The 26,270-nt window shown below is 42.0% G+C and overlaps 1 protein-coding gene across 1 annotated transcript in view; it reads right to left on the reverse strand.

Annotated features, from left to right (window-relative positions):
- Positions 1–1,464: 1,464 nt before the first annotated feature.
- Positions 1,465–26,270, reverse strand: part of LOC147693264 (pepsin A-5-like) — a 37,585-nt gene continuing 12,779 nt past the window's right edge. The window contains exons 4-9 of the mRNA XM_086933206.1: positions 23,331–23,449; positions 19,788–19,984; positions 13,629–13,745; positions 9,534–9,678; positions 6,120–6,218; positions 1,465–1,718 (exon numbers count right to left, since the gene is read on the reverse strand). Coding sequence (XP_086789332.1) covers positions 1,581–1,718; positions 6,120–6,218; positions 9,534–9,678; positions 13,629–13,745; positions 19,788–19,984; positions 23,331–23,449 — 815 coding nt within the window. The 3' untranslated portion in view covers positions 1,465–1,580. The remainder of the gene's footprint in view (positions 1,719–6,119; positions 6,219–9,533; positions 9,679–13,628; positions 13,746–19,787; positions 19,985–23,330; positions 23,450–26,270) is intronic.

Raw genomic sequence — 26,270 nt, forward strand, 5'->3', positions numbered from 1 at the left:
AAAATACGTTTTTAACATTTAATTATTAAAAATATTGTTTTTTATAATATTATTTATTTACTATATAAGTAGTGAAAATAAAAATTCATGTTAATTTTTTTTATTAACTTACAATTTGTATTTGTTAATGTTAAGGTTGTTTAAGTATTTTTAAGTAAGTTTTACTTAATTATATGTATTATTACATTAATTTTACATTATTTTTAAGACATTTAAAAAATTTGATATTTTAGCAAACTATATTATTTACAATGATATTTAGGAATCGATATTGTTGTACTTATCTGTTTGTAGATAGGAATTCTATATTCTGGTAGTCGATATTTTGTCACCGATATTTTTGTAGGTCGATATTTAGCTCCTCGATATTCTGTCAGTGATTCCTGAAGTAATCTGTAGTCATAACGTGGACATCTGTAGTCATACTGTGGGCGTCTGTAGAAATCTGTGGTCCTACTCTGAACATCTGTAGACATACTGTGGATGTCAGTAGTCATACCAAAGACATCTGCATTCATACTGTAGACATCTGTAGTCCACTGTAGTAATATTGTGGACATCTGTAGTCATGGTTTGGATTTCTGTAGTGATACTGTGGACATCTGTAGTCATACTGTGGACATCTGTAGTAATAGTGTTGATATATCTGTAGACATACTGTGGATGTCAGTAGTCATACCAAAGACATCTGCATTCATACTGTAGACATCTGTAGTCCACTGTAGTAATATTGTGGACATCTGTAGTCATGGTTTGGATTTCTGTAGTGATACTGTGGAGGTCTGTAGCCATACTCTGGACATCTGTAGGGACATACTGTAAACAGCTGTAGAAATATGAAGTCATAATATGGACATCTGTAGTCATACTCTGGACATCTGTAGTAATGCTGTGGATGTCTGTTGTCAGACTGTGGATGTCTGTACTCATCTTTAGTCATACTGTGGACATCTGTAATCATATATTGGACATTTGTAGAAATCTGTAGTGATACTCTGGACATCTGCAGTCATCTGTAGTCCTACTGTCGACATCTTTAGTCATACTGTGACCGTCTTTATTAATCTGAAGTCATACTGTCAACATCTGTAGTGATACTGTGAACGTCTGTAGTGATACTGTTGACATCTGTAGTCATACTGTGAATGTCTGTAGTAATCTGTAGTCATACTTCTGACATCTGTAATCATACTGTGAATGTCTGTAGTAATCTGTAGTCATACTGTGGACGTCTGTAGTCACACAGTGGAGGTCTGTAGCAGATCCATGTAAACCTCTGTACATGTTTGTCATACTGCAGGCAGTTGTGACATGATGCTGGCCTGACCTGATGATGATCAAACATGTCATATTGTGGGCATCTTAAGCACTGTAGAGACTGGGGTTTCATTGCTGCATCTTTCTGCATTTCTGGGTTAAGTTCAACCACCATCTTTCGACAGACACAACAAATCAAGAAGGAACTTATGCTTCAGAATGGCTGTTTATTCACTTGAGACCATATTGAGTATACACAGTCACACTTTTTCAAATTACAATGTTGCCTACTCCATAGTCTCAGGGCGTGCCAAGGTGCTATATTAGGCGGCGGTGGCAAAGCCAATATTGTTGTTAGCTCTGTCGAAGACGGTGTAGTACCCCCTCATGAAGACATCTCCAAGGATCCAGGTATCCGGCAGGTTGGAAGGGGACAATATGAATTTGGCGGTGCAGGTGTTCTATCGAAGGACAGAAATAACATAATCTATTAGTAAGATCGACTTCATGATTCGATCAATTGATTATGTACAACTGATTTACTCCTTGTCATGTGTGTTGCTGCCCTGCAGGATATAAAATGAAATGTACTTTTCCATCCACATGCACTGTGTCTTTTCATGAATGGGTCAGTGTGGGGTCAAGCATTTGTTTAGAGCTCCTTAAGTGGGCAATTTCACATTGATTCAAGCAGGGTGCTCTGTACACAATATTGCCAAGATATAGCGACCATTGTCCAAAAAAGCTGCAAAATTGTCTTTCTAATGCTCGTTTGGTTCAGACTGTGGAAGAGAGAGCGAGCGAGAGAGAAAGAGAAAGAGAAAGAGAGAGAAAGAGAGAGAGAGCGAGAGAGGAAGAGAAAGAGAGAGAAACGTGAGAGAGAGAGAGAGTGGAAGAGAGAGAGAGAGAGAGAGAGAGAGAGAAAGAGAGAGAGAGAGAGCGAAAGCAAAAGTGAGAGAGAGAGAAAAGAGAGAAAGAGAAAGAGAGAGAGAGAGCGAGAGCAAAAGTGAGAGAGAGAGAGAAAAGAGAGAAAGAGAAAAAGAGAGAGAGAGAGCGAGGGGAAGAGAGAGAGAAAGAGAAAGGGGAAGAGAGAGAGAGAAAGAGAGAGAGTGAGAGCGAAAGAGAGAGAGAGCGAGAGAAAAAGAGAGAGAAAAAGAGAGAGAGAGCGATAGAGAAAGAGAGCAAAAGAGAAAGAAAGAGAGAGCGAGAGAAAAAGAGAGAGCGAGAGAAAGAGAGAGAGAGAGAGCAAGAGAGGACGAGAAAGAGAGAGAAAAGAGAGAGAGAGCAAGAGAGGACTAGAAAGAGAGAGAAAAGAGAGAAAGAGCGCGAGCAAAAGTGAGAGAGAGAGAAAAGAGAGAAAGAAAGAGAGAGAGAGAAAGAGAGAGAGAGCGAGAGAGGAAGAGAGAGAGAGAGAATGGGAAGAGAGAGAGTGAGAGCGAAAAAGAGAGAGAGAGCAAGAGAGGACTAGAAAGAGAGAGAAAAGAGAGAAAGAGCGCGAGCAAAAGTGAGAGAGAGAGAAAAGAGAGAAAGAAAGAGAGAGAGAGAAAGAGAGAGAGAGCGAGAGAGGAAGAGAGAGAGAGAGAATGGGAAGAGAGAGAGTGAGAGCGAAAAAGAGAGAGAGCGAGAGAAAAAGAGAGAGAGAAAGAGAGAGAGAGCGAGAGAGAAAGAGAGCGAGAGAGAAAGAAAGAGAGAGCAAGAGAGAAAGCGAGAGAGAGAAAGATCAAGAGAGAGAGAGAGCGAGAGAGAAAGAGAGAGAGAAAGAGAGAGAGAGCGAGAGAGGAAGAGAAATAGAGAGAAACGTGAGAGAGAGAGAGAGAGAGAGAGAGAGAAAAAGAGAGAGCGAGAGAAAGAGAGAGAGAGAGAGAGTGAGCGAGAGCAAAAGTGAGAGAGAGAAAAGAGAGAAAGAGAAAGAGAGAGAGAGCGAGAGAGGGAGAGAGAGAGAAAGAGAAAGGGGAAGAGATAGAGATAAAGAGAGAGAGTGAGAGCGAAAGAGAGAGAGCGTGAGAAAAAGAGAGAGAGAAAGAGAGAGAGAGCGAGAGAGGAAGAGAAATAGAGAGAAACGTGAGAGAGAGAGAGAGAGAGAGAGAGAGGAAGAGAAAGAGAGAGAAAAGAGAGAAAGGGAGAGCGAGAGAGGAAGAGAAAGAGAGAGAAACGTGAGAGAGAGAGAGAGAGAGAGAGAGAAAAAGAGAGAGAGAGAGAAAGAGAGAGAGAGAGCGAGAGCAAAAGTGAGAGAGAGAGAAAAGAGAGAAAGAGAAAGAGAGAGAGAGCGAGAGAGGAAGAGAGAGAGAAAGAGAAAGGGGAAGAGAAAGAGAGTGAGAGCGAAAGAGAGAGAGAGAGAGAAAAAGAGAGAGAGAAAGAGAGAGAGAGCGATAGAGAAAGAGAGCGAAAGAGAAAGAAAGAGAGAGTGAGAGAAAAAGAGAGAGCGAGAGAAAGAGAGAGAGCGAGAGAGGACGAGAAAGAGCGAGAGAGAAAGAAAGAGAGAGCTAAGTAGCAAATGAAAGTGACTTTGCCTGATAGATCTTATTTGTAGGATGAAGTGGTTTTGAACACTGCTTTTTTGTGAAACCCATTATAGCTCCCAAACTCCTCTCCATCATCAGTGCTCTATTCTTCACCATATTTTCCCAGTTCTGTTTGTTGTCGAAGGAACCCCTAGGTACGAGAAGGAATCTACCACCTCTAGTTTCCCTTTCGCCTATCATAAACTTATATGCTCTCTTTACCACAGGCCTCCCTACTTCAAAAAACTTGTCTTCATTTACCCTTAAGCCCAAGGATGTCATGAAGGATGCAAAGGCATTTGTTAACCGCTGTAGACCACCCCTGTCCATGCAAATAACACCACATCATCAGCATATGCGAGAATAGGTACCGTCAGGAAGTCAAATATGGGAACATCTCTTGTTGCTCCTCAGAGTGCGGCTTTGATACCATTCGTATATAAAGAAAATAAGAATGAGGCAGGACACACCCTTGTCTGACACGCCTTCAGATCTTAAATGGGGAAGTGCATTCCCCCTGTTTCCCAAATCTTACTCTCCCAGTGGCATCAGAAAGAGTTGCCGGATAAAACTAATGATTGAAGGCTCCAGCCCCAATTCAGCCATTCTTTTTCAGAGTTGGGAGTGGATCTGCCAGTCAAATGCTGCGCTGAGATCCATGAAAGCCAGAAAGACCCTGACCTGTTCTGGCTCTCGTATATTTATCAATCATCATGGTTAGATCAACCCTGATCTGTGTTGCCTCTCCCACTCTGGACTCCATATTGGGCCTGCATCAGAATACCTTTTTCCTTGTTCCCATTCTTCCAGGCTCTTTAGAAGTAGGCGGCCCATTAGTTTTGCCGTGGTATCCAGCAATGAAATTGGTCTATAGTTTTGGGACTTTTCTTTGTCACCCTTTTTGAATATGGGAACAATAATACTAGTTCTCCATGAGGTCAGTGGGTTAGATTCTACAATTGCATTACAAATATTAGTTAGTAATGGGATCCATAAGTCTTGGTACCCAAAGATAATAACAATGGGGACCACATCAGGACCCGGTGCCTTTCTATTACAGCCCTTTGCCAATCCCCTACTAACCTCCTGGATTGAAAAAGTCAAGGGCTCCCTCGGAGGTGATTCTTCAATTGCGCATTCTGTTCCTGAGATAATATTTGAGTCAAAAATGTGTTCCAAATGGGCCACACATTGATCCTCACTAACCTGAGAATCTAGAGAAGGATCAGTCATACTTTTAAAATGAGGAGCGTTAATCACTTTCCATAAATGTTGACAATTTTTGGAGGCTGCTGCTAACTCTAAGTTATCCAATGCCTCTTCTCTTAGTGCCTTTTCCCTATCCTTCCTAACCGACCTATGCAGATTTTGCCGGGCCTTGGAGCAAGCTTGATCAAACCATAAAGATAAAAACATACAGAACAGAGGACAATGGCGGGAGACAGCACAGTTAAGAGAGGAGACAAAACAGAGTGTCGAGATAAAACAGAGATATGCAATGGTACAGAAGACATAAAAGAGAAGAAAGAACTAAGATGTAGGATGGGGCAAACCAGAGAGCAATGGAAGATGACAGTGCAGAGATGGTAACTAAATGAACACAGAGATAGGATGATATTGAACACAGGATGACGTCAACAGAGACATATAGCAGAGAAAACAGGAATATTTATTGAGACAGACCAGAGAGATAGGAGACTAGGGTGCAGATACAGAGAAATTTCAGTAATGAAGCACTGAGAATAGTGAAAGAACAGAGATATGGAAGGAAACAGACAAAGAAAGATATAGGAAGAGCAGAAAAGAGAGAAAGAGTTGAAAGAATAGAGGGATGAGATGAAAAACTGAAACTTAAGGAGGAGGAATATAGATATGGGAAAAATAGAGCATTAAGATAAAAGGAGGAAGGAGAGACACAAACAGAGATTGGAGGGGACAGCACAGAAAGACATGGGAAAAACCAAAACCGAAGAGTGAGATAGGAGAATTAACAGAGAACAAAGGAGTGGGAAAGGGCAGAATGGAAAGAGATGGAGGAGACGCAGCACAGTTGTAAGACGACACAGAACACAGATTTACTATACAGAACAGAGAGGTAAGATGAGACCCCACAGATCGAACGATATGTGAAAAAGGAGAAACAGAAAATAGCAAGCAGGAGAAAGAACAGGAATGTGAGTGGGGATTAACCAAAGAGCAATGTAAGGGGACAAAGATGGTAACAACTTTGGATAGATTTGGGGTAAAGTTAGAGAAAACTCCAGCTCAAGCAGCCATGTTATGTGAGTTGTGGACCACCCTTCTGAGAGAAGAGTGGTGTAAGGAGATTGAAAGGATGGAAAGAGCTTGACTATCACCTACCTGGTTGATGTAGGCTGTGGCAGGCACGTTGAACGCCTTCCCGTTGAAAGTGAAATACAAGTCCGGTAAATCACTAATAGTGTAACAGTCAACACTATACTAAAGTTTAAGAAGAAGAGAGAACATGTTATCATAAGTAAGATGGAAATATCATAGATATCTTCTGGCAACAGAAAGGTAATGTTAATAATTTGAAGTTGTTTAGAAATGGCAAGTCAGACGCTCAAAAAATGTATAGTACTGCTGGTATCAAACATGGAATTGAGAAATGTGTGGCAAATGACCCCTGCAGAGCCCAGCCGCTGGCCATCACGAAACAAGGGGCGGTTTCTAGTATGATAGCCTCTTTGCTTTTAAATTCTAGATTCAAATTCAGTTGCTATAGTGATCTGGTGGTTCCATCAGGCCCCGGGGGCCTGGGAGTAGTCTCACACTGGTGAAAACACATGGAGCTCTGTCTGGCTTGAGTGAAAAGTAGTGGTTTCTGAATTCATCAATCTGTACCAGTGGGAAACTGTTAGACATAAATAGGATCTGTACCAGTGACAGCAAGTTGGTTACATCTTCTGTGCTGACATGCTGTCAGATTGTGTCACAATTAGGAAAGCTGGATTGGGGTCTCTTTTATAAGTACTCCCCTTATGCACAGTTGGGTGTTGGGCACTCATGTAGTATTAACAGAAGGGTTTTTAGGTTCAGGGAATTGAAAAGGGTGCTCTTCCAAATGTGCACGCTATTAATTAGGGCCGGAATGGTTTGGATGTGGTGCAAAAGGGTGAGGGGATAAGCCCTATAACGCAGGTCGGAATTGTAACCGGCGGAGCGACTACCCTAAATACGCCTACTCCATTTTAGCCCTGATGAGTCGCAGGAATACTATCCCACATGTGACGAAACACGTGTCGGCTGGTTTGTCTATGAAAGCATTAAAAAAAACGAAACACTGACGGACTGTACAAGACACAATTTGTTTTATATTCATTTAGGCTTTGTGTTGGAATGTACATGTGTCAATACCCACATCCCTCTTGAATTTTTATTCATTGTGTGCATGGGTATCCAGTTGCTAATGTGTTGGGCACTCATGACTGGGTTGGGCAGGCCCTGAGGTCAGCACCCCAGCTGTGCACAGCCAAAGAAACTCTGCCGTGGTGTCACTCGGGGATTGGGAATAGAGTCTTGTTGTAGGTCAGGCCCTGGGTCAACCCCCTCACTATGCACAGCAAGAGATGGTGCTCAAGCAGGGGCAGGGTTGTACTTAGGGTTTATGCCACCCTGGCAGTACCAGTTATAGTACTATCCCAGAAAATATGGTAAATGGGTACTTTAACAGTACTATAAGAGTAATGCAATACCCAAAAATCTTTGTGGAACAATTTTGAATAAAAATAAGATGTATACTTGTGAGAATGACATGGCTCTGGCAAGAGCCTTTTTGTTCATAGTGCATTGTTCACACTAATTGGTAGAACAGGATACATTCCTGAAGTGTGCAATCGTCTAGATGTAGAGAGTAACACAGAGGACCCTCAATCTTCAGTCTTTCCTCAGATTTATTATGATAACAGGAGAAACAGGAATACATGAATTGAGGACTCAGGATGGTCACTCCAACTGACTGCAGGAGTGTTCCAAGGCATTGCCCAAACATTCTGTTGCAAGTAATACATGGAATAGTTGCCCAAGTACAAATTAGGATTCCAACATAAGTATATAATAACAGTGCACCAACATATAATACACAGACACCACAATTCCTTTAATCTGTTAAAAAAAACATTCCCTTCTGCTGTCAGATACACTTTGCCTCTTCTGCAGGTATCAGGCATGTCAAAGCGGATGTTACTGTGGCAGATTAACCCTATGCAATAGTCTCGGAGGAATGCCAAAATCATCATGACATCAAGGTGCTCATAATTCGAAATGCTTTGAACCACAGCCCGCAGTTGATGCTAAACAATGCCATTTTTAGTTGACTGAGGATTTACTATTCAGTGAATGGAACAGATCCAAAGGCTTGATTACAAGCCCCTCTCGCTGCCGGCGCGTCACTTTTAACACGGGAATAAGTGACACGCCTGCAGCGCGAGGGGATTGTTAGCCCCCCAGTGTAGTTTAATTTGTGCTTTTCAACTTGGACGGCGCTTGGACGCCCTTGGGCAGCAATTTGCGCTCTACAAATTTACCTTCAATTCAATTCAATTCAATTCAACTTAAGTGCAATTGGAATTTATTTAACTATGTATTAATAAATAAGTTTGGAAAATAACAGGGAGGAACTGGAAAGATTAAAAAAGCCAAGGTAGCTGGCAATGTGTCAAGAAACAAGAAAAGACAGCAGAGTAACCAAAAAGACAGTGTTGTAAAGCTACCTTTATTATCTTCCACTTTTCCTGCACTTTGTGAGGTGCAGAAGTGTACTGCATAGTGAGTGTGGCATTGTATTGTGTTATGCTGGCATGGCCAAAAAAATGCAACAAGTGCTTTTAACAGCACTGTGCTGGTAGCAGGTGTTTGGGTGCAGCAGGGAAGGTTTAGAGACAGACCTCTCTGTACAATGGAGGTCAGTTCAGGATATATTACAATGATTTTTGAAAGGCTGAAGGTTTTAAACCATAAAGAAGTCTGAGACAGCATTCGAACTTGAACAAACAACACAGCAGATTGTATTTGAAGGCAATTATCCTTTAAACCTATGATAATCTAGACGCCACGGGTAATCCCAGCGTATGTTAACATCGGAATATAAAGGAGATCGTTTCAGCTATTTTTGACATGTATACACAACCCTGAGTAAGTCCATGTTGGAAGAAACACGTTGGCTGGGCTGATGTATGCATATCGCATAAGACTGCAAATAAAGAATATTGAAAAAAAGACACTTCAAGACTCCATGTTCAATATTTTTTAGATTTTGTGGATTTTGAGATATTGATTTATTTCACAAACTAATTGTGTATAATGGTATGCTCTTTTTCATTGGTTGATTCTTTGGAAAAATCATTTCTTTTTATTGTGACTTCTAAGCGGTGGGGTCACAAAAGGTTGCGCATTATAGAGTAACAAACAGATTGAGAACTATTATACCTGTGCAGCCTGATTGATACAAATGTCATGTATTATGGACATTAGGGACTATATCTCAACAATATAGTTGATCAATAAATCACTAGATTAGCTTTGCTATCTAGGAGAAATAAACGCTGCACATATAGATGGAATATGGTTTGTAACTGTCAGTTTAAATGTATTGAACAATCAATGTTATAGTGATGTTTTCTGATCGAAATAATAATTTTTCATTGACCAATGGATTGTTAAACTGTCGGCATTTACAGAAAGCAATTGCTTCCAGCTGAAATGTCTGTTAATTCTACTATCACACACCAGAAATGGGAAGCTATAGACACTTACCTCCAGATTAGAGTCAAGAGTTGCTCCAATAACATTGAGGATATTTGCAATTCCAGATTTGGGACCAGAAATCATAGTTGTTCCCGAGTCCACAATAGCTTGACATCCTCCGTCGCAGGCGATAATGTTTCCATTCATGGAGACGCTGAGTTTGGAAGGAAGATACTAATATCAATGGAAGCTCTCATGAGGCAAATAAAAAATTAAGTAAGTCCTTACAATCATCAATTCTGAGAAATAGATCTAGCATCTTTAGAGTTTCTCATCCTGGTAAGGGAAGTACCATCACCTGATCTGGGCACCTCATTGGAGAAAAAAGTCACATAATAAAACATCTCATGTACATACACATTTCAAACAGTATCATATATATCGACAACTCATCCAGGAACACATGCCCAGGCAGAACCTGTTATATCCTTTTTTGTTTTCTAGTTGTATTACTTTGTTATGAATTCATTCTGCCTTAGACTATCTCCAGATGTGTTGTATATCCTAACCTCAAACATGTAATCTTCTGTAGAAATGGAGATCTGATGAACAGGGCTAAATCCTACAATTCATATTTGAGAATGTTAACCCTTTCCCTGCACTGCATTCCCTACTAATTGGATGCAGAGACAAACTCCTACTTCCCAGAATCCACAGCTGCCCAGATTGCAAAAGAGGGTTGGTTGGTTTTCATTGAAAAAAGTGGTGTCCAAATTGTGCTTTGGGCCCTTTCCCAATGTGGGCGCTAGACCCACCCACAGAAATGTGTGGTACATTTTGTATCGGGTGATGTGGGGGGACACCGGATGGGAGCATAATCTTTGAATCCCTGCACATTCTGTAGTTTCGGTTACAGAAATTTGGGGAAAATATTTATTTTTAGCCAAAATGCTTCTGGGTAGGAAAACCTGGGGCGAGCCACGCAAGTCATGCCAAGGTGGACTTCCATGGGTGTCTTGTTTCCAGACTGCTTCGGCTGGTTTCACTAGGTGCCGGCTGAGCTAGGGCCAAAAACCTACACCCACCCAAATTGTAAAATAAAATGGGTTGGTTTTACTTTTCACTGGAGAATTGGAAGTGGCCATTTTGGGTAGTATCCTGCCGTGAGCACTAAGCCTAGCCACACAAGGAGGTATGATTTGAATTGGGAGACTTGGAGGAATGATAAATGTAAGAAATCTGTGGATTCCTTCAGATGCCAGAATATTCCCTCCCAGAAATGTTGAGGAAAATGTGTGTTTTTAGCCAAGATTTGATGTTTTCAAGCTCGTGTGGGTAGGAACACCACATGAGAACCATACCGGACAACCCCTTGTATCTAAATTCCAGAAATGTCTGGGTTTAGTAGGTTTTCCCAGGTGGTGGCTGAGTTAGGGCCAAAAATCTGCAGTTAGCTGTATGGATACTGTGTGTTAGAATGCCTCTTGTATATTGCAGATCTCTCAACAAAGTTAGATGAGCTGACAGCACATGCCCCGAGCTTGGGTGAACAACAAACTATCAAATATTGCCAGAGATGCCCCAACTTCAAAATGGCAGCTGTCTTTGATTGACAAATGTGAGTCGCATTGTAGCCTGCCCTTTCCTTTGACAAGGTAGATAGATTGGCTTTGATACCTGGAGAGAGAAAACCACTTTTAGAACTGTTTTTCCAGGAGGAATATGACAATAAAACTGGAAACGCACCACAAGGGGTTAGCAATAGCTCCGTCCCAGGGAAGACGCGTTCTGATATTTTGGATTTGGGCAGAGATACGCACTGTGCGATTGTTTCATGCCATTCCACAAGGAAGTGATGTAACAATGGTTAGGGCTGCCCTTAGGAATTTTGGCCCGATTGGTTAGGGAGTTCTTCCAATTCACAAACCTGAGATAGGTTAAAGGTGAAACCCCTGGATCATTTCCTCTGATCACTTCTGGACCTAAGAAGGACAGAGGAATGGCTGCTCCTGCTGTACCTGTCTTCCTCAGAAAAGAAGGCTGCATCTGCTGAACCAAAGACAGAACTTCAGAGGGAAAGGTTTGTTATCCTGCTGTTGACTTTGTTGAGAGACCTCAAGGGCTGAATCTTTTTTCACTTATGCCAATGACCAGAAAATGGACTCCAAGGGCTCATTGACTAGCCTTCTCTTAAAGTTCCAGGACCTACAATGCTTAAGAAGTCCTGTATCGGCAGAGCCCAGCTGACCTGTAAAAAACTGGAATTGCCCAAGACCCCACTCGTGTGCTCTTGGTGATAGAGTTTTAGTCCCCGCAAGGTGCCTAAAAGTTCCAGGACCCATGGCTGGTGTTATAATTTACTCTACCTCCTGTAGGAATTGCAACTTTTGTGTCTAGAGCTCAAGGATAATGTTTTTTTAAAGAACCAGATGTTCATATGCTACTGCCAATCAGCACACTATCATTGTCAAAGCCCCGGGACACAGACTTCAGATTGCTATCACTGCAGAGTGTTGCAGGTTTGTCGATAGCCTTCAGTTCTGGCAAGACCAAAGGTTTGTACCATTCCACTGGACTTCACTCATTCACCTACTTCAAGCTGCACACTGAAGTTGCAGATGACTCAGTCAACTAATCCATAGACAAGGAAAAGAACCAGAAAAGTTTCTAATTGTGAGAGTCAGCATGAACTTTGACAGTGTCTTATAAACAGTTTTAAAAAATCTTAACTCCGGCTCCCTTCAATTGAGGTTCATCTTTTTGATGTCTGTTTAAAGATAAAAATATATACTAGTTTTATGAATTTGGAGTGGGTTGTTTATTGTGCTGTGTCTCTTACTTATTGACATTTAAGTGCTGATAACTGTTTACTCTGATGTCCTTTCAATTAAGGCTGACTGCTCAGTGCCGCAGCTACTCAGGACAGAGCTACAGTTTAAATTAAAGTAACCTAACTGAACCTGAAACAAGATAGTGAATTTATTCCGTGGTGAGGTTTCGCAAACACCACAACTAATAATCGACTTTCTTACAACACTCAATGTTCATTCTTTTTATAGTCGGTACACAATGAAAAAGCATTGTAAGGTTTTTGGGTAACCTACAAAGCCTATATATCGCTGAGTCCAGAAGTGTCTGATGGACATAACGGTGAATTGTTTTTGAAAATAGGCCATTGTGACAAGAACTTACAGATGGAAATGCAGTCACAAATAGCTGTTTTTTCCCACTCATTTTCATTATTCTTTTATTTCAACATGTAGTTCCTTTGAGAAAATCTTCCAGGATCTACACAAATGACCCCTTGCTGAATTGAAGATTTGGTCTACTTAAAAAAAATATATTCGGCCTTATTATGACTACGGCTGTCCATTGGCCCACCCTACTTATGGGGACTGTCCACCTGCTTATTCTGAATAAGGCAGTCAGACTGCCACAGATCCACGTCTACTGCAGCCGTGTGAGGCTGGTAATATGCTGGCCCAAGCATATTGCTATTTTCCTCCAAAGTTTTTATGCGATTTTGTCTTAAGTTAGGATTTTGTCTCAGGTTAGGATTTTGTCCTAAATTAGGATTTTGTCCTAAATTAGGATTTTGTCTGAAATTAAAATGTTGTCCTAAATTCGGATTTTCTCTTAAATTAGGCCTTTGTCTTAAATTAGGAGGATTTCGTCTTAAATTAAACTTCAGTTTAACTGAAGGCAAAATCCAAATTTAAGACAAAATCCTAAATTAGAACAAAAAATCCTAATTTAAGACACAATCCTAACTTACGACAATATCCTAATGTAAGACAAAATCCTAATTTAGGACAAAATCCTAACTGAAGACAAAATCCTAATTTAGGACTATATCCTAATTTAGGACAAAATACTAACTTAAGACAAAGACAAAATCCTAATTTAGGACAAAATCCTAACTTAAGACAAAATCCAAATTTAAGACTAGTAAATGCCTACTGTGAATACCAAAAGTAGTAAGTTTAGGATTTTGTCTTAAGTTAGTTGTGTGAATCGGGCCCTGAGTTAAAATTTTCTTGAGATCCCGCTGTTTGTATTTCCTAATTTCAAAAATTAACTTTTTTGCAATTTGATTTATTTTGTATTTATAACTAACAGCAGGATAAAGCATCCATTCATTCATTCATGATTTCATTTGAGTACCTGTCCATATTAATCTGCCAGTATCGCTCCTTGGAGACTGGCACCCAGTAGATATTTCCAAGGTAATATGAGGGGTCAATTGCACCAAAGGTCAGCATACTTCCACTTTCTCCATAGCTGTGAAGATAAATTAGAGAACATTTCTCAATAAGACAATCAACTGATGACGTTTCTAGAGTTAGCTTTCATGTAGATATGGTGATTTCATGTAGCTCACATGTGCACATCCACACCACCACGGGAAGAACCGAAAATCATCACAACTGCACCTCCGGTCCCACTATTCCTTCAAAGAGACCTAATCAACACTCAAAACTTGGGGCATGATTAATCTCAGACATATCACCCCTGTAAGCACATCAGCACCATCTTTGATAAACACAATTCATAAATCAGCTACTTATGCAACGCATAGGAGACATCTCACCGTGCTCCACAAGTCTGCCATTGCTATCACCCCCCTCTGCTACTAAACCATGTTTTATACTGTGCTGCACATCACCTCAGGGAGACTTCAGAGTGCTCCAGAATTGTGGAATACCAGGAGACTTATCATCTAAAAGGCATGGCCTCCATCAGGTATTTCTCACACAATGCCAACATTCCTGTGGCATGGTCTAAGCCTCTTCTAAATAGATGTCAGCAGCTTCATCAAGCTCTGAACACAAGACCAGGCTCAGTGAGTGCCAGGGTTTTGGACCCTCAACTCAGATGGACCTGCCTCCCTATTTCTAAGTCTGGCCTAAAGGCAGCTTTAACTGTTTTGCCGGCCTCATGTTTTCTAAAAATATATGAAACAATATAAAGGGGTTCCCAATCAATACTCTTTCACAAGTATTCTGTTGTCATATCTCTCACATTATACTCCCTCCCACTCAAGCAGAGGATATAAATCAAAAGACCAGCCCTCTCCAGCAGGGGGATGTTTTCGCTTTAAGTGACTGTGTTTGCCCTTGCACTTCAATAGATACACCTAAAATTAGTTCCCAAAAATAGACATTTATTATAAATATAAATGTTCATTCCTCACTATAAATCAGCTATGGTATATTTTAGGCCTGGGCGGAATTTGCGTAGTTGTGTTACGCAAAGTTCCGCAAAGATGTAAAAAATCTCTGTGAGCATGCGGCATTGTTCTGCCCATTCGCGATGCGGTTTTCCTGTTCGGAGACACTGTTTGCGTGCTCGGGGGAAATATCTGGCGAACTTGCCCATGTGGTCGCCAATTGGCGCAGCCATATTGTTTCACTTGTCCCACCCGTTTGCGATGTGTGTTTACTTTTCTCGAAAGCGGATGTCTGATGGCGCATCAAAATGCCGTGTTCACGATCTCACACTCTAGCGGAAATCGTACGGCCAGCTACCAAAATCTCATGGTGCACGCGAACGGATAGGAAAACCTCATGCGCGAACATACATTTTGAAAGCGCGAACAAGGAAAAAATCCGCTACGCCGCGGATCGCGGAATTTTAAGCAATTCTGCATTCTCTACAGAATGCTGAATTGCCAACATTCCACAAATTTCATCACCGGAGCGGATTTTACCGCCCAGGCCTAGTATATTTATTTATCCTACATAAAACAAGCACAAGTCATTAGAGTACCCAGGGTGCAATGCGGATTTTTCATTGAAACCACCCCCACCGCAGACTTGTGATTGGCATTTAAACCAGTTCTATCTGACATGAGAGAACCCTCCAGTAACTACTTGTGGACAAGCAGCTCCCCAACTGGAGACAGAGCTTACATCCACCAAAACATGTTGGAGTGGGAATAGTAAAATGTTTGTCTCCGCTATCCAACACATTCCCTACTATTGCACTCTGGAGTGGGAATAATAATGTTATCCTCTCCGCTATCCAACACATTCCCTATTCCTGCACTCCCTTGAGTGGGAATAGTAATGTTATCCCCTCCACTGTCTAACACTTTCCCTACTGTTGCACTTACTGGAGTGGGAATATTAAATTATTCCCCTCCACTATCCAACACTTTCCAATTGTTGCACTTGCTGGAGTGGGAATAGTAATGTTATCCCCTCCGCTAACCAACACTTTAACTACTGTTGCACTTGCTGAAGTGGAAATAGTAAATTATTCCTCTCCTCTATCCAACACTTTCCCTACTGTTGCACTTGCTGGAGTGTTAATAGTAAATTATTACCCTCAGCTATCCAGCACTTTCACTATTGTTGCACTTGTTTGAGTGGGAATATACAAATATTCCCCTCCGCTATTCAACACTTTCTCTACTGTTGCACTCTTTGGAGTGGGAATAGTAATTTTATCCCCTCCGCTATCCAACACTTTCCGTACTGTTGCATTTGCTGGAGTAGGAATTGTAAGTTATTCCCCTCCGCTATCCAACACGTTCCTAGTGTTGCACTTGCTGGAGTGGGGATAGTAATTTTATCCTCTCCGCTATCCAACACTTTCCCTACTGTTGCACTTGCTGGAGTGGGAATACTAAATTATTCCCCTCTGCAAACCAACACTTTGCTTACTGCTCACTCCCTGGAGCAGGAGTAGTAAATTATTCCACTCCGCTATCCAACACTTTCCATACTTTTACATTCCCTGAGGTGGGATTAGTAATTGTATCCTCTACGCTATCCAACTATTCCCCTACTGTTTTAGTAATGTAGTGTAAAATGTTGCTTTAAAATGAAATAGTTTTTTTAATATTTTAATTTATTATATATAAATTGTATTTTTATATTTATGCTACAGGTGTGTATATATACATATATATATATATATAAATATATCATCACAAGGTTGCCCTCATTGAAGACACACTCTCAAGGCAGACAAACTCAGCAGAGCCCTTTATTTGAGGCAAACAGCATTTTGCATTTCAGAAATAATTCATTCGCCTTATGCGTTTCGAATCGCATGATTCTTGTTCACAGGCATTTCTGAATGGATCTGGAAACACTGTAGGACTTCACTCAGCTATGCATGCTAAATAAATAACTGCCCTCTGGTGGGCCTCTCCAGTTCATTCGTTCTCACAAGGCATGCTGGAATTCGTAGTCCCTTAAGTGGGCCCCTCAATGAAAAATACTGTTTGAAAATTCATTTATCTGCCATATATATATATATATATATATATATATATATATATATATATATATATATATATATAAGTAGTTAGAATTTTTATTATTTTTGTAACATTTTATAATTTACATTTATTAGTTATATTTTTTAATCATTTTAACTATGTTTTTATTCATTCTATTTATTAAATGTATTTTATATTATTTTTAAGACATTTAAAAAAAACGATATTTTGAACAACAATATTTTAAACAATGATATTTTGTTTTCTATATTTTTGTACTTCCTTGACATCGATATTCAGTGTACGATATTTGTGTACCTCGATATTTCTGTTGTCGATATTCTGTCAGTGATCCGGCAAAAGAGCTCTGAGTGGGAGAAATTTGAATTTCATGTGCAGGGAAGGTTGCTTGCTGTCCAGATATTTTTGTCCCTGGACTCAGCCAAGATTTCTTCCTTTGGACTTAGAGCCTAATTTATATTTTGGTCCTCCCACCTGATTTAAATGAGGACAGACTGTAGTTTGACAACGTCCTGAATAATCCAATACCACTGTAGTGAATTAGGATGCTATTAGGTTGGGCAGGCATATAACTGTTTTTTATTGTCCATCACTGGCAGGCAAACCCAGGTGGAGGGAATAGTAAAAAAGACGAGATGCCTCCCTAGCCAGGGGAGATGACGCCCACTGAGAGGGCATTTTTCTATTTTCAAACAGAAAATCCCAACAGAATTTTTTTTTTTTTTAAAGAAAACAGTTTGGTGCAAGGCTCCATCATTACAACTGAGCCCCACATCAAACTGTAAAATGCATGGACAGGAATTGCCTTGACATCGGTTCCTAGCAGTGCTAAAGAAAATACCTCTAGCTTGGCAGTGATTTCTAAATTTGAAGGATGGCATCTACGTCTGGGCAACAGTGTTATTGATTCAATGGCCTAGTGTAAAAATGGGCCATCCGCCAAACTATGAAATAGGACCTCAGTTTCTTTTTTGGAGTTCAGATTCTTCCCATCCGGTAATGTTCAGCGTGTAGCCCGAGACTGCTTAAAAAGGCTGGATACCTTCTCAGCGACGACCTCCTTAATCATATTTCCTGTTGCGGAGTAGAAGCAACATAAATCTTTGGTCCAGCAAAAAGGCACCTTCGTCAGATCAGCTTGTCAGACTTGTCCAGATCCTCTGGAGAGCTGTGGTTCCAAAATGTTTCAGGATTTGTTAGAAGTGGTATACTTCGACACCAGCCAAGGGTCCAGGACCTTGGGAAAGCAATTGAGGTTCATGATTCAAGCAGCAGGGTCACTGACAGATCCAGGTTGAACTGGTCAGCTAGAAAATTGCAAATTAGGCTTCTTGTAGCTTGTTGGGTCCCTGTAGCAGAAACATAAGTTCAGCAATATGAACCTTTGAAGTCTGGCCTTGGGTACAAGACTGAGAGCTGGTCCAGTCTTCTTGGTTCTTCTCAGGTCACAGACTGCAGGTAAAGTCCTCTTTTGTTTTTCCTCAGTCCAAAAATGTGTTCTGTGGAGGTTACAGGAGATGCCCCATTTATTCTACAAACCGGCCGGCCTGTGGGTTGGGAAAACTCCTGTCCATTCCCGATCCAATGGCGAAAAGGTTTGCTAAGCTTGCCCTACCCAGCTTTGCGACACGTCCCGTGTGCCTCGCTCTTCACAAAACCAATATCAAAGAAACATTCCTCCCTGTGCAGAGCTCTTTTGCCTGCCTCAGAGGTATGTGCAGGGAAAAGAGCAACCCCTACCCTGTGGTCAGTCCAAACCAGTTCTGAGAGCAGCTTTTCACCCATTGGGACTTGTGCTCGACTGGCTAGTGGGATTGAGGAAGATGACAGGCCCAAATGTTAACTACTTCTCCCTGTGACAGAGCTCGCTTCTTTGAAGGTAATTAAGTACCTTTGCACAGCCCAGATGGTCAACCAGAGAAACAGAACACCTCCACACACCAAAGGCTTTTTTCTGAGCCCTGGGACCATGTTCATCCTTCATCCAGCCCATGGGTGATAGCGGAAAGACCAAGCAAATGGGTGTCTAGAGACTTTAGGAAGGTAAATGCTAACTTTCTAAAGTTTTAAAATATTTATTATAAGTCAGACTTCACCTATGAATTGGGCTTGTAATACATAATTGTAAAAACATGAACCTTGTTGCCCTTTCCTAGACAGAGATAACATTACTACATTTAATACTGTATCCAAATGCTTTCCTGTGGAACAGCCAACCCTGCCACAGTGAAAATAGCCTTTCGGGCTTTTTCACTGTAAGGACATGTTCCTACTTTCAAATACCATGCAACATGCCTTACGGAAAGTAAGGCCTACTTAGTAATAACTCATTAATATTGATATGCATTGTGTAGGCCTTTCGAAAGGGGTTATTTTGGCATGTTGAATTTGCAGGCAGTTAAAACCTGGACGGCCAGCCCATGTGTGAGAGGTTTGCGGTCATGTTTATATTTTCACTGTAGTGACTGGCACAATAGGTGCTGCAGTCCACCGGTGATATTTATCTTACAGGCCCCGGTTGCATCCTGGTTTTTAATACTAAGGACTTATAGGTAGTTAAACATACTAATCGGGGGATGCCAATTTCTTAATGTTTAGGGGGAGTGGAGCATAACACTTTACCTCAGGGTAGCAGGGGTAAAATGCACAGAGTTCTACAGCCAAAAAAAACAGGTAGGGATCAAATCTGAGGAAATACTGTGCAAATGATGGTCATTTCCAAGAGATGCGGGTTCAAAGCAAAATTAACAATGCTTTAAGTATTTTCCAGTTGTATATATCCCTTTTGTTTTGCACCTGTCATGTGATTTTAATTAGAGTATTTTTTGTACATGTGCAGCTTCTGAAAATGAAATGCACTGTTTTCTGCTTGCCACCGCATTGCAGAAAATGTGGTGCCTGCCGAGTGTTAGTCAGTAATATACTTCCTGTTAGTCATATTATTTGACAGGATTCTGGTTTTCAAGCAAAAAACTTCACTATGTTCTCACCTTCTAAATGGGAATCCTTCTTTTTGATTGACATCTTACTCTGTTCAACCTTTTCCTATTACCAGAGGAAACTTCACCTACCTGCTCAGGTAGATGGAGAAAAGGTTATCGGGGATTAAACCCTGCTTCCACATGTTGTCGTATACTGTGGTCGTTCCATCACCAAACATATCAGGATATGACAGTCCCAGGATGCCATCAAAAGGAAAATTGGCAAAGACGTTGTCTTCAGCAGAGGTCAAAGTAAAGGCCTGGTTGGTGACCACAAGAGTTCCAACCTCAAAGGAGAAAGAAATCAGAAAATGTTCAGAGTTATCCTTGTAATTTATTATGTGAATACCTTCATTAAAGAAAAGAAAAAGCAGGTACATGAAATGTAACCTATTGAGTAAGACAGGACATCCCTTCTATCACACCGCTTGACAAACACCCAAAGAGCAATCAAAAGAGACACTCTGCCTGAAAATTCGTTATAAAGTGCTATACGTCACTGATATAGATAAAAAGAGTCCTGAACAGGGTTCCCATCCCAATTATAATAAGGAATACTTGTGAGTTAAGGATATCATCTTTATTTAGATTTTATGGTCAACATAGTAAGAAAAACATAAAAGACAATACATTTCCACAAACTCTACAACCATCCTACGCCACACACACACAATATTTAAAAAAAACACTCAAACACTGACTCAAACATACTCAAACGTTCCATCAGATAACAATGCAATAATTGGTGCATTACACAATCAATTATTCCAAGAAAAGATTCACAACAATAGACAAATCAGATAATCTAAGGTGATAAGGAAAATCCAAGATCAGTTGTTTGTCTTTGTAAAGTACTGATACAGTAAATAGTCAGATTTTTTATCCAAGGGGGAGATGCCAACAAGGGAGGCACAAGGGCTCCAGCGCCGATGCGCGTTTCGGTGTCAGACCCACATTTGGGTCACACCTTCTTCAGGGCGACAGGTTTGTGTGCAAGCAAAGGAAATATGAAGCACCTGGGTTAGATATCCAGAGCGACTACCCATGTCTTTGAAGGGCAGACAGAGTGATTACGCAAATTAATACATAATGCATGAAGGACTCCAAAATAAGGCCAGCATGTGACTTTGTCCAGAGGAAAATGGGCACAGCCGAATGTTCATGAAGAGAGATGCATGATGCGGAACAAAGTTCTAAGCGATATGAGGCATAAAGGAAAAATGCTTGGTGTCTCGGATGTGTACAAGCCGCGATCCTGCTCGGATGTTTTTTAAAGCGTCTGATCCACCTCTCAAGTATTAAAGCATATGGGCATTGGGCATTCCCTTTACGCCTCATATCACTTAGAACCATGCTCAGCGTTATGCATCTCTCTTCATGAAGATTCAGCAGAGTGTCTCTTTTGATTGCTCTTTGATGGCTCCCCTGCTCTCTCTGCCTCATATCCGCCTCAGGGGCCCCCTTGTTTGAGTGGTTGATGAAACCCCCAGCCATGGGCCATCCAGTCATTGAAAACAGGAATCCTTGATCCCATCCCCTTTGCTAACTTGTGTCAGGCATAAGACGGCAGAAAGGTAGATGATGCCAAGGGTCAGGTTTTTAGATTAAGAGTCTCCTTCTAGAACATTAAAGGGTAAACATATTCTCAGTGAGGTCTCCATTGTCTATTGTCTATTTCAGAATAAAAATTTTTTCAAGAAAATTGGCTAATAATTCATGCGGACAAAGGAAGGAAACAGCGGTGGGTGACTCCTGAATGACCCAGGTGCTTTGGAGAGGCATGTAATAGACAATGGCGAGGAGGATCGGTTTCATGGATTACAGAGGTGAGGACAAGTAAAGGCATCGCAGGTATTACACCCATCTGCAAACACCTGAGGCGTGAAATTTATGGTGGAGATAATTAATTTGCAATGGAAGGAACTTCCCTACTCTGACACCAGCAGAAAGAATCTTGTTGAAGCATCAACTTACAATAAAAATGAAGATGCAATGGAGGCAGTTATTATGGATTACAACATAGGATTGCAACAATTCAGTAGAAATTAGGAATTCAGTGTCAATGGAACTGATAAATTATAAAACTAAAGTGTATCATGATTTGCGAGTGCTTCACATCCCCCTCTGGGGGTTCTAGTGATGATGTCCTAGTGTGTCCTGGTTGAGGAGTGATCCCAGCACTTTTTTCATGGACTATGATTAGCTGCTGCAGACTTCTACACTCATGTAAATTCTGCCTCAATTTCAATACCTCTGCCGCTTGGGGGCACAAAAACCCTAAGCAGGCACCAAACCCTGCTTCTAATTTTAATATAGGTAAATATGATATATGCTTGTTATTAAACACAATGAGGCTGATATACAAGCCTCTTGCGCCACTTTTGCCTCATTGTTAACACTGGAAAAGCGACATACAGGTGGCGCAAGGTGTTTGTTAATAATACCCAATATTGAGGGGCAGATTTTCAAGAAAGTAACGCATCTGTAGAGATGCGTCACTTTCCCTGCGCCATCTTGAGAAACCTTTGCACCACTACACTGCATCTCTCCTTATGCCTGTTTCAAGCCAGAGTAAGATTTTGACGCGGTGGCATCCTAGAAGTGACGCACTGGAATCTTGTAGATTTCACTGCGTCATTTTTACGAAGCTTTCCAGCATGGGAACGCCCACCCTGCATATATTATACAAGGTGCAGTTATAATGTGACGCAGGGCATTACAACTTGACTCATCTCCCTAAATACCTTGTGTTTTAAATTGGCCGCATATTTTAAGCCGAACACGTATGTTTGTCTGTGCTACCGTTTGATTTCTGGGATCTATGCCCTGGTGGAACTTATACAAACAGTTGCTAGAGGGATCGTGTTAAGATCATTAAATCTGCATTATCCGGCTTGAGCCACCACACCTTCAGCCGAATGTTTTTTTTGTCTCTGTTCTCTTCCGTTAGAACATATTGGCACCCAATTTAGGTATATGCCTCAGCTTGTGCACTCTAAGATTACCCCGATGGCGTTCAGTCACCTCTCCAACCAGCATACAGGTTCATTTTGAAGGTGGCCCTTTGAAGAGCCAAACCAGGTGCATCCCTTTATCTTCACATTGGACTCTGAAGCACTGTAGCAGGAGAGTTACCAAATATGGCAGGCAAAAGAGTCAGTGTTCCCTGGCTTTCATCTTCCTAGTGGACATTTTTTCAAAGTAGCCGCTATCATCAAGTAGATCGCATCGATTTATCAGGCAATAGCAGTTAGTTTACTGACCTTGTAAAGCAGGGACTAGGGGCCATATTTACAAGGAAGTAACACAGCACTGTGCCGCAAGCCATTTGGCTGTGCTGTTCTGTGTTACTTCCAAAGAACAGGGATGCGTCATATTCTCAATTTGACATATCTCTGAGCTCTCCCCTGCACTGGCGCACAATTGGATGCCATGCGCCAACCCAGACAACTTTGCACCATGGTCAAAGTGTGCCTGCGTTGCAAGGATGATTGTTTTTGTGTAGGAAGGGACACCTTCCTTAATAAAAAACAATCAGCCCTAGTGATACCCTGGTTTCTGTTCTCTGTCTCATGTGTATCTCAAACATGGTCATATTCTGCAAAACTCATGCACATTCTCCAGTCCACTTACCTGGACAGTGTCATTGGCCAGGACTCCGGACACGGTTCCCATGCCATAAGGAAGGACACTCTGGATATTGTTAGACTTGAATGTTGAAGAACTGGCAGGATTGAAACGCCAGTGATTGTCTGTGGATACAAAAGTGTTTAATGCTTAACGGCATGGAAGATAAGATCACGTATCAGCTAAGAACATTTGAATGATATCACAATTGACCATTTGCCACTCTCTCTTTCAATGGAAAGGTGCTGGGGCTCTCACTCCAGCTCATGCCTCCCATTGGTGGTCTTATTTGTCTTTTGTGAAACCTTGACAGAGTCCCTGATTGAACCGATGGCTGAGATCTGTTTTTGTTCTCCAGCTCTAGTGCGCCATTGTGAAAAGCTCAACCCTTACCCCTAGTGAAACTGTGCTGGTAACAAGAGAGTGGACCGACAAACATTAGAAATGATGGAATCTACAAAGAAGCACCATTTGTTTTTTTATCAATATTGATCACCTGAAAGTCTTCGTGTAAGCACGTCCAAAACATCTATGATATGGTCTTAGATCTCAACCTAGACTGCCTTTTTGTCATGGAAACATGGCTTAAGAAGCCGTCTGGGCATCGTCCATGCCCTCCTCCCTGGATATCTGATACATACACAAGATAGACTTGAATCATGGGAGAAGGGTCACTATAAAATATAGCATTAGGCTCAAATGCTCTACATTCAAACTTACATGTCCTAAAGATGCGGAAAGTCTTTGTTTCTGCTCCCAAGTTGAATGTTCAGCCTCCTTCTCTGGATCTTTGATCTATCACCCACCAGTTCCAAATCTACGCTTCTTAGACACCTAAGCCCTCTAACTCTTAGATATTTGAACTTCACCCTACTCAGGGTTCTTACCCTTCACTTAGACTAATACCGAACCCGGAGTTATACATTTCTTAGATACCTTAGAGACCCTGGGCCTAGATCAGTGGGTACCAAATCTCCGCTTCGCTCCTTCGAAACTCCCCAGCCCTCTCTTCTAACGCCAACGAAGCCGCCGCCGCCTAGCACCGCACCTCCGAGACGTCATCAACTGCTCCTTCAACTCCGCTACCTTCCCTGAAGACTGGAAACACGCTGAACCCACCGCCCTTCTGAAAAAACCAACAGCGGACCCCACCGAACTCAAAAATTACCGCCCCATCTCGCTTCTTCCATTCCCGGCCAAAGTCATCGAGAAAGCCGTCAACAACCAGCTCGCCGCCTTCCTCGAAACCAACAAATCCCTCGACCCCTCACAATCTGGCTTCCGAGCAAAACACAGCACTGAGACCGCCCTCATCGCAGCAACAGACGACATTCGAACTCTACTGGACAATGGAGACACAGTCGCCCTCATCCTCCTCGACCTCTCGGCAGCATTCGATACAGTCTGCCACAGCACCCTTCTACAACGCCTCAATAACATCGGAATTCAAGGAAAAGCACTTGAATGGATCACCTCGTTCCTCACCGGAAGAACCCAGAGAGTCCGCCTTCCTCCATTCAAGTCCGAGGCCTCTGAAGTCATTTGCGGCGTACCCCAAGGATCCTCACTCAGTCCCACCCTCTTTAACGTATACATGAGCCCCCTCGCGGCCATCGCACGCCAACACAACCTCAACATCATCTCTTACGCGGACGACACCCAACTGATCCTTTCTCTCACCAAGGACCCCAGCACCGCCAAAACTAACCTACACGAAGGAATGAAAGAAGTTGCTGAATGGATGAAACAAAGCCGTCTGAAACTGAACTCAGACAAAACAGAAGTCCTCATCTTAGGTACATCCCCCTCTGCATGGGACGACTCTTGGTGGCCGGAAGCCCTTGGAAAAGCACCCATCCCGACAGACCACGCACGGAACCTTGGCGTCATCCTGGACTCCTCACTCTCAATGAACAGACAAGTCAGCGCCGTATCCTCTTCCTGCTTCAACATTCTTCGCATGCTCATAAAAACATTTCGCTGGATCCCCTCCGAAACAAGGAAAACAGTCACCCACGCTCTGGTCACGAGCCGACTGGACTACGGAAACACCCTCTACGCAGGCACCACCGCTAAACTCCAGAAGAAACTCCAACGAATCCAAAACGCCTCAGCCAGGCTCATATTAGACATCCCACGCAACGAACACATCTCTGGTCACCTTAAAGACCTCCACTGGCTACCCGTCAATAAGAGGATCACTTTCCGTCTGCTTACCCACGCACACAAATCACTCTACGACATCGGACCAGATTGCCTCAACTCTCGACTGTCCTTCTACACCCCCTCCCGCCAACTACGTTCTTCCGGCCAAGCCCTCGCCACAGTACCTCGCATCAACAAGACCACCATGGGAGGCAGATCCTTTTCCTACCTGGCCGCTAAGACATGGAACTCACTCCCCGCTTACCTTCGCCTCACCCAGAACCACCTAGCGTTCAGAAAACAGCTTAAAACGTGGATATTTGACAAATAATCCTCCTCCCCTCCTAAGCGCCTTGAAACCCTCTGGGTATGTAGTGCGCTATACAAATTTTATGACTTGACTTGACTTGACTACCTCCCTCCCCACCTTGTGCTGGACAAACCCTCAATGGTATTTTCTCAAACCTTGGTACTCTTATGGTAAACTCTCCAGTTACCTTATCATGGCCATACCACAGTTATATCCCCTCTGGAATTGAGCACTAATACCCATTTGGGACCCAATTCGGTCATCCCCAAAACTGTGCATAAATGGAATGAAATGCAACCTGATCCGTTCCTCAGCACTGATGCACTTGCTCTGAGGCCCATCCTATCAAGGACTCCAACATTAGACACCCAGCACTTTCACTCTTGGATGTCTACTCTTAATCATACCTTTGTCCCTCCAGGATCTTCAAAACAGAAATTAACTACCAAAGTCTCAGCCCCTTTGTATACACAAAAGCTGACAGAGTTAAA

Source organism: Lissotriton vulgaris, chromosome 8 (genome assembly GCF_964263255.1).
Source record: "Lissotriton vulgaris chromosome 8, aLisVul1.2, whole genome shotgun sequence".
Taxonomy (NCBI): Eukaryota; Metazoa; Chordata; class Amphibia; order Caudata; family Salamandridae; genus Lissotriton; species Lissotriton vulgaris.